General features: G+C 33.9%; 2 protein-coding genes across 2 annotated transcripts; both read right to left on the minus strand.

Moving 5' to 3' along the window:
- Nucleotides 1-761: 761 nt before the first annotated feature.
- LOC145589162 (wax ester synthase/diacylglycerol acyltransferase 10-like) lies at nt 762-9,407 on the minus strand. The gene is made up of 6 exons (XM_081645712.1): nt 8,643-9,407; nt 8,435-8,510; nt 2,436-2,503; nt 1,532-1,744; nt 1,121-1,258; nt 762-923 (listed from the first exon to the last, which is right to left on the minus strand). Exons 1-6 carry the CDS (start codon nt 9,405-9,407, stop codon nt 762-764), a joined length of 1,422 nt encoding a protein of 473 aa, XP_081501838.1.
- A 992-nt stretch (nt 9,408-10,399) lies between these two features.
- On the minus strand, nt 10,400-15,866 carry LOC145588258 (wax ester synthase/diacylglycerol acyltransferase 4-like). The gene is made up of 6 exons (XM_081644903.1): nt 14,947-15,866; nt 12,263-12,335; nt 12,080-12,147; nt 11,763-11,975; nt 11,148-11,285; nt 10,400-10,779 (listed from the first exon to the last, which is right to left on the minus strand). The coding sequence occupies exons 1-6, from the start codon at nt 15,715-15,717 to the stop codon at nt 10,624-10,626; spliced, it is 1,419 nt and encodes a 472-aa protein (XP_081501029.1). The 5' UTR covers nt 15,718-15,866; the 3' UTR covers nt 10,400-10,623.
- Between the last annotated feature and the right edge of the window lie 2,949 nt (nt 15,867-18,815).

Genomic DNA, 18,815 nt, shown 5'->3' on the forward strand with positions numbered 1-18,815 from the left:
TCTGCAAAATATAGTAATATTACTAATATGAGAAAAAAAATTTCAAAATAATTCAACCTTTTATTATCCAAAACTAAAATTTGGGTTATTCAGAATTAAACTAAAAAAATTTGGATTTTTTTGCTCAGTCAATCAATAGTTTAATTTAACGACTGAAGTATCAAAGGAATGAGGAGATGGAGTACGGTTCCCAAGTGATAGGGGTTCGATTCCTCACAAGTTCACAACTTCTATTCCTGTGAATCTGTGATTGGGTAGGGACCCTCCTCGTAGTTTACCGTTAAAAAAATAAAAAAATAACTGAAGTATCAATATTACATGATTTACATCTGTATTCTATCACCTATTCGCCTACATTTAACATCTACTATAATGGAATGTAAATGTCTTGTAAGGTACGAAATTTCAATTGTTAGTAGTTAAATGGATTAAGAATATATTCCTTTGTTTTTATTTAGCAATACAGCTTTATGGTATGTAATGATCAGGTTGAGATTATAATGTAAATGGATAAACTATTGAAAATAATTTTTATACTTGATACATTTTAAACCTTGTGTTAAAAGGCGTGTTGTAAAAAAAGAAACAAAAAAAAAGGGGAAGTATGTTATATCATACAAATTTGATATTTATTGAACTAGGAGTATAAAATTATTTAACACAAGAATTGTGAGTTTTGCGTTCTCCTCTTAAGAGAGTTCGTTGTCTATTCAAGATATTTAATGTAGTCGTATTACATGATCGGATCCAATCTAATGCGTTCAAAATTTACAACCCATCTTATTAGCGACAGCTTCCTTCATTTCAAGCAACGCATCTTCAAAGCATGTGGCTAGAAATTCAGGGTCAGGTATCACTTCTTTTGCTACTTGAATTTGCAAATCTGCCTTCCCAGCGTAGCTTACCATATGCATTGTGATTGCCTATATATACCATCAAATTCGAAACCAAACAATGCCATACATGTGAAACGCGTAAATACTTTAGAACATGCATTTTATACTCCCTTTGTATTATATCTAAAGGTTAATCCTTTCTAGACAGTAATTATCTCACAAAAAAAGTTAAAAAACGAAATGACTTTTAAAAGACAGAGAAATTAGTTGACATCACGACTTACATGAGGTTGACTAGAAGATGTGATTCTTAAAAAAGTCACAGGGTTGTTAGCAATTGAAATCTCCTCTTGAGGGCCAGCCATGTTCGATATAACGAAGCTTGTATTACTAAAGACTTTGCTATAAAAGTCACTTACAACCTGCATGCAATACAAGAATAAAGAGAGTTTATTAGTTTAATCCCTCCTTGGTGGAATCATTTGTTGTACAGTCGGGTGTTTGTACATTATTCAAGCCCCATGCAACATATCATAATGTATAAGCAAAAATAGGATAAAAAAGGGAAATAAAAGAAATACGGAGTATTAACTAATGTCCAAATATGAACATTGGCGATATTATTGATAGTCAAAATGTTGTATATATTTTAAAGTATAGATAATATCGTACTTATTATTATTCCTAGTAATTACCTTATAACCAAGTAGTGAATATGTAAGCTTTCCCCATTTGTCACATATACGAGTTTCCATCGAATGCTTCATATGATCCATTATCACCTTAGCTCGAGCTGTACAAGCTAGGGCATCTAAATCACGTTTAGAGTAAGTAATTGGCAATAGGTTTAACATAAACTTGTTGCCCCAAGGTGAGCGTGAATTTTCTGATAGCATAGCAGACACATCCTGATTACAACAAATATTATTATTAGCCATGAAATACTAATGCAATATTAATGTAATGTAATTAGAAATTTGTATAAACAATACATTTACTAGAAAGAGAATGACATATACAATCCTAAAGGATGTAAATAAGAAGGTAAAAATAAAAATATTTAGAAAAAACAAACATTAGCATTAACACCAATTGGCACATGATTTTTTGTCGTCATCTCGATCTAGTCCTAAATCAATATCAGTACAGTTTAGAAAAAAGATATAAAATGCTTATATACAACAACTGGCCCCCAAGATGTTGAATATGTCATTTTTCTTCGAATAATAAATATTTATTTAGGAATGCAAAACACACTCTACATGTTGATCAATGCTATAATTAATGTTTAATTATGTTTATTACTTGTTTGGTTGACATTACAATGCATACAATGAAAAGTAGTTAGTTAATTGTTAATTTAAATGAAAGTAATATAAACTGCAATGTTAAATATTTATGTTACAATGGTCATGCAACTTCCTATTATTATGGGAAGTTGCACGACCAATCTAACAACTATATATACTTAATTCCTGGCTGTTCTCTTAAGTCAACAGGATAAAGGCCAGTAATTTGGTTGACATTACAATGCATACAATGAGAAGTAATCGTGACTTGTGAGAAACTAGTAAATGTAAAAGTAAGAATAATATAAACCTGAATTCCTGGTTGTTCTCTTAAGTCAACAGGGAAAAGGCCAGTAATTTGAGTACCTTCTTGCAAAGCTAACAAGAAAGAAAATTGCTCTCAGTTATTCTTTTCTCAGAAATATTTTAATATGTATTAATTCTATCTTTAAATTGCAAGCTAAAGACATGAGACAAAATAAAAGGCAAAAACTAGGGACTTTCGTTATATAAGATAAGTAAAAGTAGAATTATCAAATTAAAATAAACATTAATTATATCGATCCACCAGTATTTTTTTTTTCGGCAAATTTTTTCCTACATAAACTCCACTTATATGCTAATAACACACTGTCTCGATAATTTTTTTTTTTTTTTTTTTTTTTTTGACACGTGTCTTACTTTGTACCCTCTCTCGTTCTATCCTCATTAGTCTCTGCTAGTTTGCTACGGAGTATTATAGAAATTGTAACTAAGATCTACAGAGTATTATACTAGGAAAGGAGATAGTATATATATTATATATACAATGCACGTCTTTGTTGGAAAAATACCTGTTGATTCCATGAATAATAATAGACAAATCAAGAACTTCCCTTAGAACAAATTCGATCGCCATACTGGAAACATAGACCTGTCCTCCTTCTGTTGTGCCGTGGTTTGGAACCCACTGACTTAGAAGCGAAATACGCCACCACCGGTACAGGTTTTCCGATGACGCACGCCCCCCAAGTTTTACACAACGACCTTTGCAATTCGTGTACCCGAATCAAAGGTTGGAATTGCTCAAGAACTGTTCAGATCTCAAAGGGTGGGTTTGTGTTTCTGTGTTTAGGTTATTTTCAATAATGAAATTAACGTATATTGATTTTGGGGTATGAGGGTATTTATATGAATATAATGGAGTAAAGAACAAGCCAAGAAATTATGTCTTTTAGCCCACGCAAGCCCACCGCCCAAAAGCAAACTGATCGACCGAGCTCTCGCTCGCAGTCGAGCGAGCTATCGCTCGGCCTAGCAGAGAGCAACTACGGCAGCGAGCTAGCGTGCGAGCTATCGCTCGAGCTCTCGCTCGCCCCTGTCGCAAGCACATGGCCAGCGAGCTATAGCTCTCTCGTATCCGAGCTATAGCTCGGCCTTGCAGCGACCACGAGCAGCAGCGAGCTATAGCTCTCTATTACCCGAGCTATAGCTCGGCCTTGCCAAAGCTATCTATCCTTGCTAGAGCTATAGCTCCTTCGCTAGATCTTTAGCTTGCACATATCACTCCCTCGTTAACTCCTCGTACACTCACTTGGTTAATCTCCGATTTGCATTACTAGAATCGCAATTACTCCAACAATCCCCCACTAATGCAAAACGGACAGGAGATCATGAAATCTGAACAGTAAATGAAAGTCTTAGTACTTAAATGCTAGTATCCGAAGATTTGAACTAACACATTAGTGCACAAGGTTTTCAACACTTCCGTAGTGAATATCCTAAGATTTGAATTCCTAGGAGCGAAGAAGGGACCTTGTAAACACATACCTTGCCTTTAGAGCTTAAGCAATTCCGCAAATCTTGGCTACACTTGGGATCTCATGAGTACTTCAGAAGGATCACGCCCAATCCTCCCTTGAAGAGCGCCACTCTTCGTACCCACGTAGGTGTTCTCAGCATTCCCAGCAAATCCAAGGACTATTCATGCAGACATGTGAACCTTCACATGCACCTTGCAAATCCAAGGACTATTTATGCAATGGAACTAAACATTAAGAACATTTAAGTTCAACCTCCATCAGTCAACAGTGCACCATCTAACCGCAGCTCAACGAGCTTTCAAGCAAGATGCACTCAACAGTGCACCATCTAGCCGCAGCTTAACGAGCTTTCGGGCAAGATGCACTCATCTTCGGTGTCTCTATCGGTCCCTGCTCAAGTAGTATCTGGGCTAATAGTTCCTGATCACTTAAGATCACTATAACTCCCTACTCTTGAGCGACTGGGCTAGAGCCATTAAGAGCTACGCTCAACCTATCTCTTCGGTACCTTTCACTGCACATTCCCTACTCAAGCAGTTTTAGAGCTGACAGTCCAGGTCACTTAAGACCACCATCACTCCTCACTCTTGATTACCGGGATAAAGGTATTAAGAGTATGCTCAACCTCTACGTCGGCGTCATTATCAGTCCTATTCAAAGAATATCTGGACAAATGACATTAAGAGCCACACTCAGCCTGTCTCTGAATCACCTGGTCAAAAAAACCACTCAAAAGAGTTAGATTCAACATACACCAACAGTGTAAAACAACAATGAGTCAACCAAACTAGGCTCCAGACTCAATTAGAACAAAAATTCAAGTTAAAAGCACATCGGTGCATCCATGTAAACTGTCTTATCTGACCACCCAACCTGGGTCATGGACACTAAAACTCAACCTGTTAATATCAAGCAATAGGTCTAGCAAGGCATCTCATAACCATAAAAATTAGAGGGTTACCGAACCAGATACCTCAATTGCGTAGACTCATTATCTGACACTTCGTCACTGGAATGAAAAAACCACATGGGAGTTTTAAAACACCATTTCCTTAGACGACCAAGCACTTACTTGTGCTCCATCCTTTTTTTTAAGGAACTGCTTGACTCTTCCTGCTTTTACATACTCTCACCAGAATACCATTTCCACAAGCTCTGTCTTACTAGGTAACTACCTTCGTAGTTCCTATCAACACACACAAAGACACTTGAGAAAATAATGTAGAGAACTTGAGGATCAACTTGCCCCCACAACGGACAAACTTCCATAGTTCACTTTGCAATAACTTATATTCTTGACACTTATCATCCCTAAATAGCAATGATCTTTGCTTCCTACCGGATAGTGCGTCACACTTGCTTTGCAATTAACTCAAACAAAGTACAAACCCATCAACCTGTAAAACATACACTGGCAGGGTAATCATAAGCTTTGTTATTTACTTAACCTTTGTCCACTGCATCACTCCAACTCCAACAACGATTGGACAATGCTATCTAGACAAATTAAGTGAACGAACAAATTCCTTTCTGCAAAGCTACATCATGTCAAGAATAAAATCTTAAACCAAAATATTTGCAAATCATTAGCATATTGAATCAAACATCAAAGCTAATTCACACCCAATAAATCTGGTTTTTAACATGATCAACATATTCATCATATTAAATTCTCTACATAGTGAGAATGAGTTCGATACATACCTTGGTCGATTCAATGATCTTACCATCCAGAATCTCACCACTCATCTCATCATTTCGTACTTTCATCTTGGCATAGATTAAATTAAGACACTTGACCCCCACATGACTTGTCTAGTCCACTCACCACATTAACCACAAAAGTTAATTTAATATATGAAGGTTATTCCTCATACCTTGAGTTGTCTCATATGATTGTATCAACAACAAACCCTATGATCATTAGTCAATCATGCTAGGAAGCTTACACAACCTTACTGCAAAACAGACAAACTCATAACACAGGTGAGTAACAAAATTGGGTCAATACCAAACTTACATGTATATTGTTAAAATACAATATCTTACCTTCAACCTCCTTTCAATGTAAACAAACACCCTTCAATTTCTTTGAAAGAAACTTACTACTGAAAGACATATCATGGCAAGGCAAGACATAAACCTCAAGCACATAAAACTCAACAAGAGCTTACTTTCAAACTAACATGCTTCTTCTCTTCAAAACTAGTTCAGGTAGCATTTAACATGGTCTATTTACATGGTTCCGGATTCCTATCCACCATTACTAGAATACCAAGAATTCAATCCATCTAAACCTTTCAAGAAGAAAGTAAACATAAGACGGAACTCAACTAGTTCAAGTCTTAACCATTATGCTAACCTGAGTTGATCCACACTTCAACTACTTGGCCAGACTAAAGCTTAGAGACAAAAGCATCGACATGATCAACCAAGGTTAATAAGTTAATACATGATATACATTGTACTTGAGAAACTTCACATACATCAACCGTTAAATTAAAGTCATAGAGACTTACATACATAGCTCATAGTTCAACTTATACGTCACCCACACATATACATACTGGTCACACATGCCATATGAAATGTACTTTACTGAATAAACTTCATAGCTAGAAAACCCTCACATCATACACCTTGTGAAAATAAAACTTGACCCTGTCAACGTTTCAGGGAAGACAACTACAACTTGGGTGAACAACACAACTATAAGGCTAACCCCACATAGCAAAAACACAGTATATATAAGCTATAATTAAGACAAAGAAACTTACTTTCTATTCTTACCTTATGTGGAGTTCATAACATTTAGACTAGCATAACTTTACTAGTCCTTGTCAAATCATACCTTTCACTTCTGCTATCAAGCATGGAGAAAACCCGGCCACTTCTAGACATGAGGTAATCAAATAAGTTGAGAAGGAACTTAGCTTGTTCAACCCTTACGGCCTATGACATCTATGTGACATTGATCACTCTTGACTGGTGTCCGCTACTCGCATGGCCACACATCTCAAACTTCTTGTTACACACTCTACCAAACTTGGCACGAGCTACCCGCAGACTTCCTCAAGATTACCCATTGCATCTGTTGATTAGCACATGAACTCACAAATTTCTTCAATCATAACATGTCTGACACTAGTCCATTTTATTCCTTGCTATAATTAAATAGCGAAGCCATATGTAATGCCATTTGATTTGATACTCCAACCGTACTTTAGGTAATACCAAATAAATAATAAGCTCCTTGAATTGCACCGCTTCCACCGACCCTTCAATGGAAATTTCCGGTTTTTCCCTTTTAATTCATGCTGACATAAAGTCCACTAGATTGGTAGTCTCAGATGATAAAGAATTAAACTTCCTTAAATTTACGTCGAACAAACACAAGATCAAATCTTTGAGAAACGCATGACCCGTCTTGATCTTAATCGCAAGAGTCTCTAATTAAAACTAATTTTATACAAATAGAATCGGACTTCCATTATAAATTCCATCACGATACCGGAGATACACAAATAATATTCCGTTGACCAAATTTTATAGTCTTCATGAATTAGGGTTCTTGAATATCGTCAAATATAGACAATCTTCAAATTCAAGAAATCAACAGTATAATTAAATACTATTTCGCTTCTAAATTGTTGGAAAAATACCTGTTGATTCCATGAATAATAATAGACAAATCAAGAACTTCCCTTAGAACAAATTCGATCGCCATACTGGAAACATAGACCTGTCCTCCTTCTGTTGTGCCGTGGTTTGGAACCCACTGACTTAGAAGCGAAATACGCCACCACCGGTACAGGTTTTCCGATGACGCACGCCCCCCAAGTTTTACACAACGACCTTTGCAATTCGTGTACCCGAATCAAAGGTTGGAATTGCTCAAGAACTGTTCAGATCTCAAAGGGTGGGTTTGTGTTTCTGTGTTTAGGTTATTTTCAATAATGAAATTAACGTATATTGATTTTGGGGTATGAGGGTATTTATATGAATATAATGGAGTAAAGAACAAGCCAAGAAATTATGTCTTTTAGCCCACGCAAGCCCACCGCCCAAAAGCAAACTGATCGACCGAGCTCTCGCTCGCAGTCGAGCGAGCTATCGCTCGGCCTAGCAGAGAGCAACTACGGCAGCGAGCTAGCGTGCGAGCTATCGCTCGAGCTCTCGCTCGCCCCTGTCGCAAGCACATGGCCAGCGAGCTATAGCTCTCTCGTATCCGAGCTATAGCTCGGCCTTGCAGCGACCACGAGCAGCAGCGAGCTATAGCTCTCTATTACCCGAGCTATAGCTCGGCCTTGCCAAAGCTATCTATCCTTGCTAGAGCTATAGCTCCTTCGCTAGATCTTTAGCTTGCACATATCACTCCCTCGTTAACTCCTCGTACACTCACTTGGTAAATCTCCGATTTGCATTACTAGAATCGCAATTACTCCAACAGTCTTAATAAAGATTAACATTAGAATATTATTTTGAAATCACCAAAATTGAATTTTACCTTGACTAGGATGTCGAATATTGAGATATCTTGTAAGTCCACACCATATTATTCCATAAAGAACATCATTTACCGTCTGCATTTATAAGTAATTAATAGTACAAATATAAAATCAGAGGAAATAATTTTTTTTAAACAAAAAAATAAAATAAAAAACAGAGGATTCATTTAAAAAACAGAGGAAATACTAGAATATATAAATTCTTACAACATTTGGGATGGCGTTTTTGATGGTCTTCATATCATTAATTTGAAACCTTGCTGTTGTGACCTTCCTTGGCATATGTTCCACACCTTCAATTCCACTAATCACAGTCCCTTTATCTTTAATCCATAAACTCCTTCCTAAATATTGTAACACATAAATTAGGCTATACCACATAAACTTCAAACTTTTCCATAATCCCATTTTTCTATAATTCCATTTCTTCACAAAAACATTGCCTTTCTTGTTGGCCATGACCTCTTCATGATGATGATCATGACCGCGATGATGATCACCTCTTGCAATGGTCCATAGCAATGACATCAATGACATACCATCAGCTAATGCATGATGAACTCTTAATATCATGCACTTATGTTCATGCATGATGTGTAGCTCCCATAATGGTTTATCCAAGTTCATGGGTGGTGAGATGGCCATGTCAGCCAAATACGAGTTGATGGCATCATCATCATTGTCATCATAGTTATCATGGTGGATGAAGATATGTTCATCTAGGTTAACATGGGTTTTTTCCCAGCGTTCTGCTCCATTATTGTTTGGATCCATCACTAAAAGGCTTGTGAACCGAGGGATTTTGCATATGATCGACTTGGATAATTCATCTTTAAGGGTGGCTACGTCGATGGGGTTCTTGAACCCTACCGCACAATTGATCGCTTGGTAATGCCTAGGGAGGGTGCTTAATCGGGTGGTTGGTGACACCGGCTCCTCACTATTACTTCTTCTTAGGAGATGGGGATCCATATATACGTAGTATATCGATTTGTATTTGGTAAGGTATGTTATGGGCTGTACTATTGGTGTGTCTCGCTTGTTAAGAGCTAGTAAGATACAAGTATGACCGCATAAATAAATAGATCAGTGAAATATAATACATATATACAAATATGGGTTTGTTTACATTTACTAAATTGAGCTGAACTGAATTAAACTGATTGGAACTAAATTGAACTGAACTACACTGAACTGAACTGAACTGAACTGAATAGAGCTGAAATGTATATATGAGAGAAGAAAATTAGGAGCTGAGCTGAACTGAACTGAAATTAAGCTGAAGTAAACAGGCTCTATATATCAATAAAGTGTTGGCTCAATTGATAAGTCTCTCACCTCAGATCCTAGAGGTTTAGGATTCGAATCTTATCAAGTGAGGGTACATAGGGGATAGGAATTCCCTAAATTATTACTAATTATATACATTATAAGTACAAGTATATTTAAATTTTCACTTGTATCATACTCTCGTTTGCCAAGGACAGGTCACATACACAATTACACAGATACAGAATTACAGATATACTACTTTCAAAATGTCAAAGTTGGACTTGGAGAGTTGGAGTCCACTCTTTGCCAGCCAAGCCCATTATCTAACATGCATTTCAGCCTTTGGTCTCCCATGAGACATCTAACGTACTTTATACGTGATTTTGTGGTGAACATTTATACACTTTTATTTATACTCCATTCGTATTTTATACGTGATTTTGTTTGATTTATCTTAATTTACAAATAAGTTTATTATGAGGCCAGGTTTTCATACTATACTACTATAAGGTCTTCATATGTTTCACATTTGGATTTGCGCAAGTCATGTTGAGGTTAGAAACTAAAATTTCATAACTTAACATGTTTTTATTTAAGGCTTCTCACCTCATTTGATTACACATATGTTTGCCATCATAAATCCGACCTGTTCCCTAACTCTAATTTTATAAGCGAATAAGCCACACACATCATCAATTACTAGCATTGTAACATAATTCAAAGATTAAACACAGGGTGTAACCTTATATAAACTATATACTTCGTACTTGTAGATCTTATATATCAAACAAACAACTAATGCAAGATAATTAATTATTCTTCTAACATTTATTGAAATTATACAATAATCTTGTAAACCTGGCTAAGCTAGCGTAAGCCTTATTAGTAGTTCTATATGTGGCAAGACGATGACTAATTATTTGGTGACACGTGCATTAGCAGCTTCCTTCATTTCAAGCAATGCGTTTTCAATGCAAGTGGCTAGAAATTCAGGGTCAGTCATCACTTCTTTGGCTACTTGGATTTGTAGGTCTGCCTTTCCTGCGTAGCTTACCATGTGCATTGTGAATGCCTGCACCATTACAAAACCGATGCACTATGTTTATGTACATTAGTCTTTATAGTGAAGCCGATTTGGCCAACGATAGCTGACTGCCTGACTTGGTGGTTTAAGTGGTGATGGTAGGTGGTGGTTGGTAGTTAGGATGGGTGGTACGGTGGTGATGACTGGTGAGTGATTTTGTTGACTTTTGAATGAGGTAAGATGAGAGTGGAGTGTACAACGTAGGGAAAAAATGTATTACTTTGTGCTCTAGTGGTTAAGAGTTTAAGACTGAAGTTCTGTATATATTATATAAGGTCGCTATTTGTAATTTGTGTTACTCTTGTAGTTCATACAAAAAATAAAAAGATTATACTCGTATAAATAAATGCACTTACATGAGCTTGAGCAGAAGATGTAAGTCTTATAAAAGTGATAGGGTTGCCAGCGAGTGAAATTGGTTGTGGAGGGCCAGCAATATTGGACATAAGGAAGCTTGTATGAGTAAACAGATTGTAAAATACTTCACTTCCAACCTGCAACGTAACACCGCCAAAAACTTATCATATATAGGTCGAATTCACTTGGCATACATTTGTAAGGTCGTTCAAAATTACCATGTATAGATCTATTTCACTTTATTTGATATTTACTGACTTTTGATTAAAACTTATTTATATGATTTTTTTCTCAAAAAAAAAAAAAAAAAAAAAAAAAAAAAACTTATTAATCGTATTGATTATTTACATTGATACTATAATGAATCATACTATTAAATTGACCACCCATAATTTGTGAGTACCTTCCTTTCGGAAATAGTTGTCGATCATATACTCATATTAAGTAAGGCTAACTAGTTGATTAAGGAGGAAAAGTCTATATCAATGTGTCAATGGTCCAATAATTGTAATAAATGTATGAAGTATTTCATCATCTCTCCATAATTATATGTAGTGGTTAATTGATTATATCTAGATGAACTGCATGCGATTCTATGGAAAATTTTCATTTACCTTGGAGCCAAACAATGAAAATATGAGGTATCCTAATTCGAAACATAAACGAGCTTCCATTGATCGTTTTTTCTGATCCATCACCGCCTTAGCTCGAGCAATGTAAGCTAGAGCATTCAAATCGCGTTTAAAGTAAGTAATGGGTAACAGGACCATTGCAAATCTATTACCCCAAGGTGCCATTGAATTTTTTGATATCATATTGAAAACATCCTGAACACAACATCATATCATTAATAATAATTATCATTAAAGATCAAACAATAATACGGAGTACTACTTTTAGAGATAAAGGAAGTATATATTAAGTTGTTGACCTGAACTCCCGGTTGTTCTCTCAAGTTCATTGGGCATAGGCCGGTAAATTGAAAGCCATCTTGCAAAGCTAGTAATTTAGTAGAGAAAATATACTTAGTTTGTAATAGTATATAATGAGACAAAAAGAAAAATGTTGATTTGTTGATCTGATAAAATAAAAGTAATACGAGTAATGCTTTTACCATTAGGATGTCGAATTTTGAGATATCTAGTTAGTCCGCACCATACTATTCCATAGAGAACATCATTTATCGTCTGCATTTAGTAGTAATTAAGTTTGCGACAATTAATGCATTCAAAAGATCATAAAACATAGGTAATTATATAAATGCGATGTATGTCTATCTAACTTTTCACATCCATAATAATTTTCTGATTATTATCAATTTTTTTAAAAAAGTTTAAAAATCACGTACCAATTATATTGGATTTCAATAACATCTCATCCTCATCAAACTATTTATTTTAATTTGAGAATCTATACTTTATTATTCCCTCTATGTGACCTTTTAAAGATTTTCTTGTCGTATTGTTTGGACAACTTTGATTTGATTATGAATAAATCACAACAAATAAGAATATATATAAGAAATTATATATTCAGCTGAATATACAAGGTATTAAATGTTATCTTTATGAAATTGAAATGTGATTGATTGGGAGTTTGGGACCAAGTGTAGTGAAATTTGTGAGTAAATGGTGAATATGGGAGGAGCTTGATCGGAGCAACGTTGTTTTTGTATGGAACAAATCTAGTTGAATAATACTCCGGGTTAATACTTCATAATAAACCATGGGCCCGTCAGGAGTGTAGCTTGTTTTGATTTGAATCATTTGATGCATATACATTACGGAGTATTTTTATGTGCTTTTCAAATTTCAATGATTGTTGATTGGTAGATGTTTTATACGAGTATATCAATTAGTGTCTGTTATGGTCCTTATATTGGGTTACTACTTTGAAATATAACTAGCATTTTGGCCCGTTCAACGAACGGGTTGAAGCTCATTTTATTTTTCTTGAAATGTGTTACTTATTTGTGTTGTATGTGTAGGTGATTTTTTATAATAATTTGCTTAATTTTCTTACTTATAATTTGCAAGTTAGGAATACATAAAGATTTTAACATTAAATAATTTGTTATTTTAACTTTTACATTAAAAGGGTATAAAGAGGAGTACAACTTTTTTTTATAGTGAAAATAGAACACTCCATTTCTTACTCAAATTTGTAAGTTAGGAATGCATAAAGACTTTAGCATTCAATAACATGTTATTTTATTTTTTACTTTAAAAGGGAGTATAAAGAGGAATTATTAATTATTGTGTTATGTGGCATATCGCATATGGGTGAATTATGATGACATGATTAAATAATTTGTTATTTTAACTTTTACATTAAAATGGTATAAAGAGGAGTACAACTTTTTTTTATAGTGAAAATAGAACACTCCATTTCTTACTCAAATTTGTAAGTTAGGAATGCATAAAGACTTTAGCATTCAATAACATGTTATTTTATTTTTTACTTTAAAAGGGAGTATAAAGAGGAATTATTAATTATTGTGTTATGTGGCATATCGCATATGGGTGAATTATGATGACATGTGTCATATAGGTGATTGTGGTTTCGCTTTTTAAATACTAAGTATAGATATAGATATAGATATTAGTTAAAGAAAGGGCTTTAAAGATAATAATTGTCCATTATCTTGAAATTGTTAATACTACTCCGCTTTATTCATTTTATTGGGGTTATATAATTATTTTTAATCCTTTTTTTTTAAATACTTAAATACTCGGGTATATATTTATTTATGTTTATATAGAGGATTAAATAATTGCTCCCTCTGTTCTTTTTATACATTTTCATTTATTCTTTTATATATTTTCATTTATTATTCATGTTGTTAAACTTTTATCGTATTATATAATTTATATTTATATATATATATAAAATCGTTTAGGATATTGTTATCTTAATTGCAATATTTTATTTCATAATATCAATTTTTCATAAATTTAATTCTTCGTAAAATGAAATTAGAGATGTTAATGGTAAAGATTGTACATTGGAGACTAGACCGCGCAAAATACAAATTTAATGGGAAGATAAAAAAAAACATACTTGCTCCGTTTTTTAATAGTTACAACACACACTTTTTCACGGTATTTAAGAAATGTAGATTTCACATGAATACACTTTAAAATGAGGTGATCTGAGTGGTTGTTATGAGTGTAATTTAGTGGGCCACGTGCTTTAAATAAGGGAAATAATACATCTTTTTCCTAAAATAACTTTCCATTTATAGTGTGTTGCAAGTATTGTGACATTTTCATTTTAGAAAAGTATTGCAAGTATTAAAAAACGGAGAAAATATATATATTTAGAATATGTCTTTATTACAAATGCAGCTTTGTAAAGCTAAAAAAAGAAAATATCAAGAATCATTAAGCACTAATTACACCAAATGTTTCCTTTCAAAAAAAAAAAAAAAAATAAATAAATAAAAAAAAAATAAATTACACCAATTGATCGTGTGTTTATATATGTCCAGGATTCCTAAATGTATATACCATTTTGGTCAAGTTACCATTGTTCTATACTAATGTGGGATACACTACTATTTTAGTATGTTTGTCTTATTAGAATTATATCATTGTCATCATCGTTGTCTTATCTATCAAACAGGACGCTACGTCCTTCCCCTTCTTTTTGTATATATGGTGTTAAACAAATTATACGAAGCGTATATATATATATATAATGCATAAAATACATTGATGCAATAATATATGTCATGAATGCAACATACATAATAATCATGCATGCATATGTTTAGATTAGGTAAGTAGAGAGTCTTACAGCATTTGGGATGGCATTTTTGATAGTCTTCATGTCACTAATTTGAAACTTGGCAGTAACAACCTTTCTTGGCCAAAGCTCCACCCTTTCAATTCCACTAATCACAGACTTTTTATCTTTCACCCACAAAGACCTTACTACAAACTTCAACACTAAAACCAAGCTAACCCAAATATACATCAAACCTTCCCATAATCCCATTTTCTTTATGCTCCCTTTCTTCCTTAAACTTTGGTCATTTTTACTTGACATAACTATTGGATGATTTTGAGCATCATGATGAAGTTGCTTACCATCGCTCACACGTCGGATTGATGAGTTACTACCAATGGTCCATAGCAATGACATCAATGACATGCCATCAGCTACTGCATGGTGTACTCTCAATATTGAGCACTTATGCTTATGCATGATGTGGAGCTCCCATAATGGCTTGTCCAAGCTCATGGGTGGTGATAAGGCTATGTCTGCCAAATACGCGTTGATGGCATCATCATCATCATCATGGATGAAGATGTGGTCATCTAGGTTAACATCGGTTTTTTTCCAATGTTCAGTACCATTGTTTTTATCCACAACTAGTAGGCTTAAGAAACGTGGTATTTTGATCATGACGGAGTTGGATAACTCGTCTTTAAGGGTGTTTACGTCGATAGGGTTCTTGAACCCTAAGACGCAATGGATTACATGGTTGTGCTTAGGGTGGATGCTTACCCGGGTTATCGGCGTTGTAGGCTCACCGGAAATATGGCTTCCTTTTTGGTAGTTCATACTGAAGTACAGATAAATTAATAACAATAATTGAAAGTTTTAGAAGTTGAGACAATGTGAAAAATAAGTTTGTCTCGATTAGGAGAAGGTGTGAAGGTGTAGGGTAGGACACTGGCATTAAAAAAACTCTAATACATTAAGTGGTTAACTAGTGGTGCTTTGCTTAAATAGAGAAGATTCTTTTGTTTTTACTAGGGGCATCTACATTGGGGTATACTCTCTTCGACTTTCCGATCTCTTATTTTCCCTTATTTGATATTACATTAATTTAGAAATGCATGACAAAATCACATGCAAATGGGTGTAATTAATGAATATATTTTCCATCAATACTTTTAACTTTTAGCTTTTTTTTTTTTTTAATTTTTTAAAGAAACCTTTTAACTTTTAGCTGCTTATACATAGCTTTTAGGGTTATATATATATTAATTCCCCCATTTTTTTTAATTGCACCATTTATCATTTTACGCTTGTCAATGCAATATTTTGACCCTACTAATATCTTTAATTGTACTTTTGTAAAAATTATAAAAGTTGATATTTAAAAACCAGAAATTGAGATAAAGTTAACTAAATCCTGCATGATTATACTTTTTTCTTTACGGGTAAATCACAATAGTTAGTCAAAGAAAATTTTATAAATAGTGCAAAGGTCCAAATTATACAATTACAAAAGAACAGAGAAATATCAACCTACACATTCTACAAGCCACCACATAATTTTACTTATAATGTATTGTTTTTTCCTCAAATCATATCATGCGTGTTATATTAAAGTCCTTTAAATTTTATTCCAAACATGTTCAATGGCTCGTCCTTAATAGAAGTACAAAAGAAATTTTGTTAATTTTAGTTATTGTGTGTATTCATTACTTGTTGATAATAAATTATATATATTCACTTTAATAAATTCAAAATTGCTAAAATACATTCTTTTCTTGTTCATAATTTTAATATCAATCTACGTAATGAAAATTGCAAAGATACAACGCACAACTCGACAAAGCTAAAAACGTGCAGCACGAAATGGTGGGGCTATTTTCTACACAGGTCACTCGTTAGTACGTGGGGCTTATTATTAAGTTCAATGTATGCAAAATATAAATTATCTACCAAATCTTTGAATATCATAAAAAAAAAAAAAAAAAAAATCATATGTGGTTTTTTAATGTTCACAAATCAGAATTTCGTTTGATTGCATCAATTTTATGTAGGTCCAACCAATATTTTAAATATTTTTATGTTCACAAATAGCATGTCCAATCAAACAAACTAAAGCAATTTTCTAGGAATTTAAGGAGGGAAATAATTTCTCATGAATTATAAATTATCATGTGAAGTTAATTTTTATTGCAACAAGTGAGTATAGTACCCTTGATGACAATTTTTTTTTTTTTTTTTTCATACTACCGGTGATACATTATATTATACTCCCTCCATTTTTAAATACTTGCTCCATTTTTCATTTCTGGCCGTTTTTAAGTAATTGTTCCTTTACCTTATTTGAAAAGCTTTTATAATTTCATATCTACCAACCGGTTTGATGTTCATAATTTATATCTATGAACCATTGGACCATACACATTCATTTAACACACCTGCAAGGTACTCCCTCCATTTTTAAATAATTGTTTCACTTTCCTTTTTCGGTCGTTTTTAAATACATGCTCCATTTCCTTATTTGGAAATCTTTTACAATATTTAATTAATTTCTCTCATCAAGTAGACCCAACAATATTAATTCCATATTCTCCCTCCTTCAATTCTCTCCACTACTTTTGGGTTTTTACAATTTTTTATTCTTCCACCAACCCCACTACCTCCATGTTTTATTACTTCTCCATTTCTCCTAAAACTCCGAGCATGGAGAAATAGAGTAGGTATTTAAAAACGGGGGGAGTATCAGGTATGGAGTACCATGCATGCACAAGGTACTTCAGATTGTGTACATTTCATGTTATTCCGATGTAACTTTTTATTAATTAATTATATATGTTATTTTAAATTGATTATATGTTATTATTTCGTATGGGCATGCTATTTAAAATATTTTGCATCATTTTATTGCATAAAGTATTTATGTTAATTTGAATATTGTCTATTTCGAACAATATTTTTCATGTGTTTTTTTTAATAACTATTTAAAAACCAAGAAAGCAAAGCAAAAACAAACAAAGTTCAAGAAAGAAACAGAAAAAGCAAACAAAAACAAATAAAGCTAAACCACGGAGGGACTAGTCAATTGAGAGTCTAGAATACGACTTAACTCTAATGGAATTAGGGGTGTTCATAAATCGGTTCGGACCGAAAAAATAGACCGGACCACCTCGGACCGAACCTGGACTGGACCAGACCGAATTAATCGGTCCGGTTTTTGGGTCTTGAAATTCATTTTTTCGGTCCGGTCCGGTCCAAAACCCTATAAAAACCGATTTTGGATCGGACTGATTTTTTTATTAAAAATATGTGTGAAACCTTAAATAATGGTTAAAATTATCCTTAATAAGCTTAGTAAACTTTAAATTTATAAGTTTTTTTTACACTAAACATACTAAAAAAGACGTAAAAATGACGTTACAATATAGTTTTTTCAATAATTTTTTGTGTTTTCCTTAACTTTATTAAAAATTTAGTATTCTTTTTTAAAAAAATTCTTAAATCGGTCAAAGCGGTCCGGTCCGGGTTTTACCGATTCTTTCGGTCCGGTCCGGGTTCGGTCCTAACTTAATCGGTCCGGTCTTCGGTTCTTAAAATTTTAATTTTCGGTCTTCGGTCCAATCCGGGTCGGTCCGGTCCGGTCCGGTCTTGGACCGATTAACAGCCCTAAATGGAACAACAGTGATAATAGTCAATTGAGAGTCTAGAATGACTTCGCGATTGGCCAATAAATCCGCCGCTCTATTGCTAACCAATCGTGATATTTTTCATGTAAGTTTTAAACAAAATAATACAAGTTTTCACCTTTCATTATAGGGTTTTCGTTTGGGGTTGACCATGCCTAGCTATCCTTTGGGGTTGACTATACCCTTATATTCAACCTTCATTCATAGGGTTCTTGTTTATGATCGAGGAAGGTGCAGTGGGTGGAGATCGGGGAA

Source organism: Chenopodium album, chromosome 17, assembly GCF_948465745.1.
Source record: "Chenopodium album chromosome 17, dcCheAlbu1.1, whole genome shotgun sequence".
In the NCBI taxonomy this organism is placed as follows: domain Eukaryota; kingdom Viridiplantae; phylum Streptophyta; class Magnoliopsida; order Caryophyllales; family Amaranthaceae; genus Chenopodium; species Chenopodium album.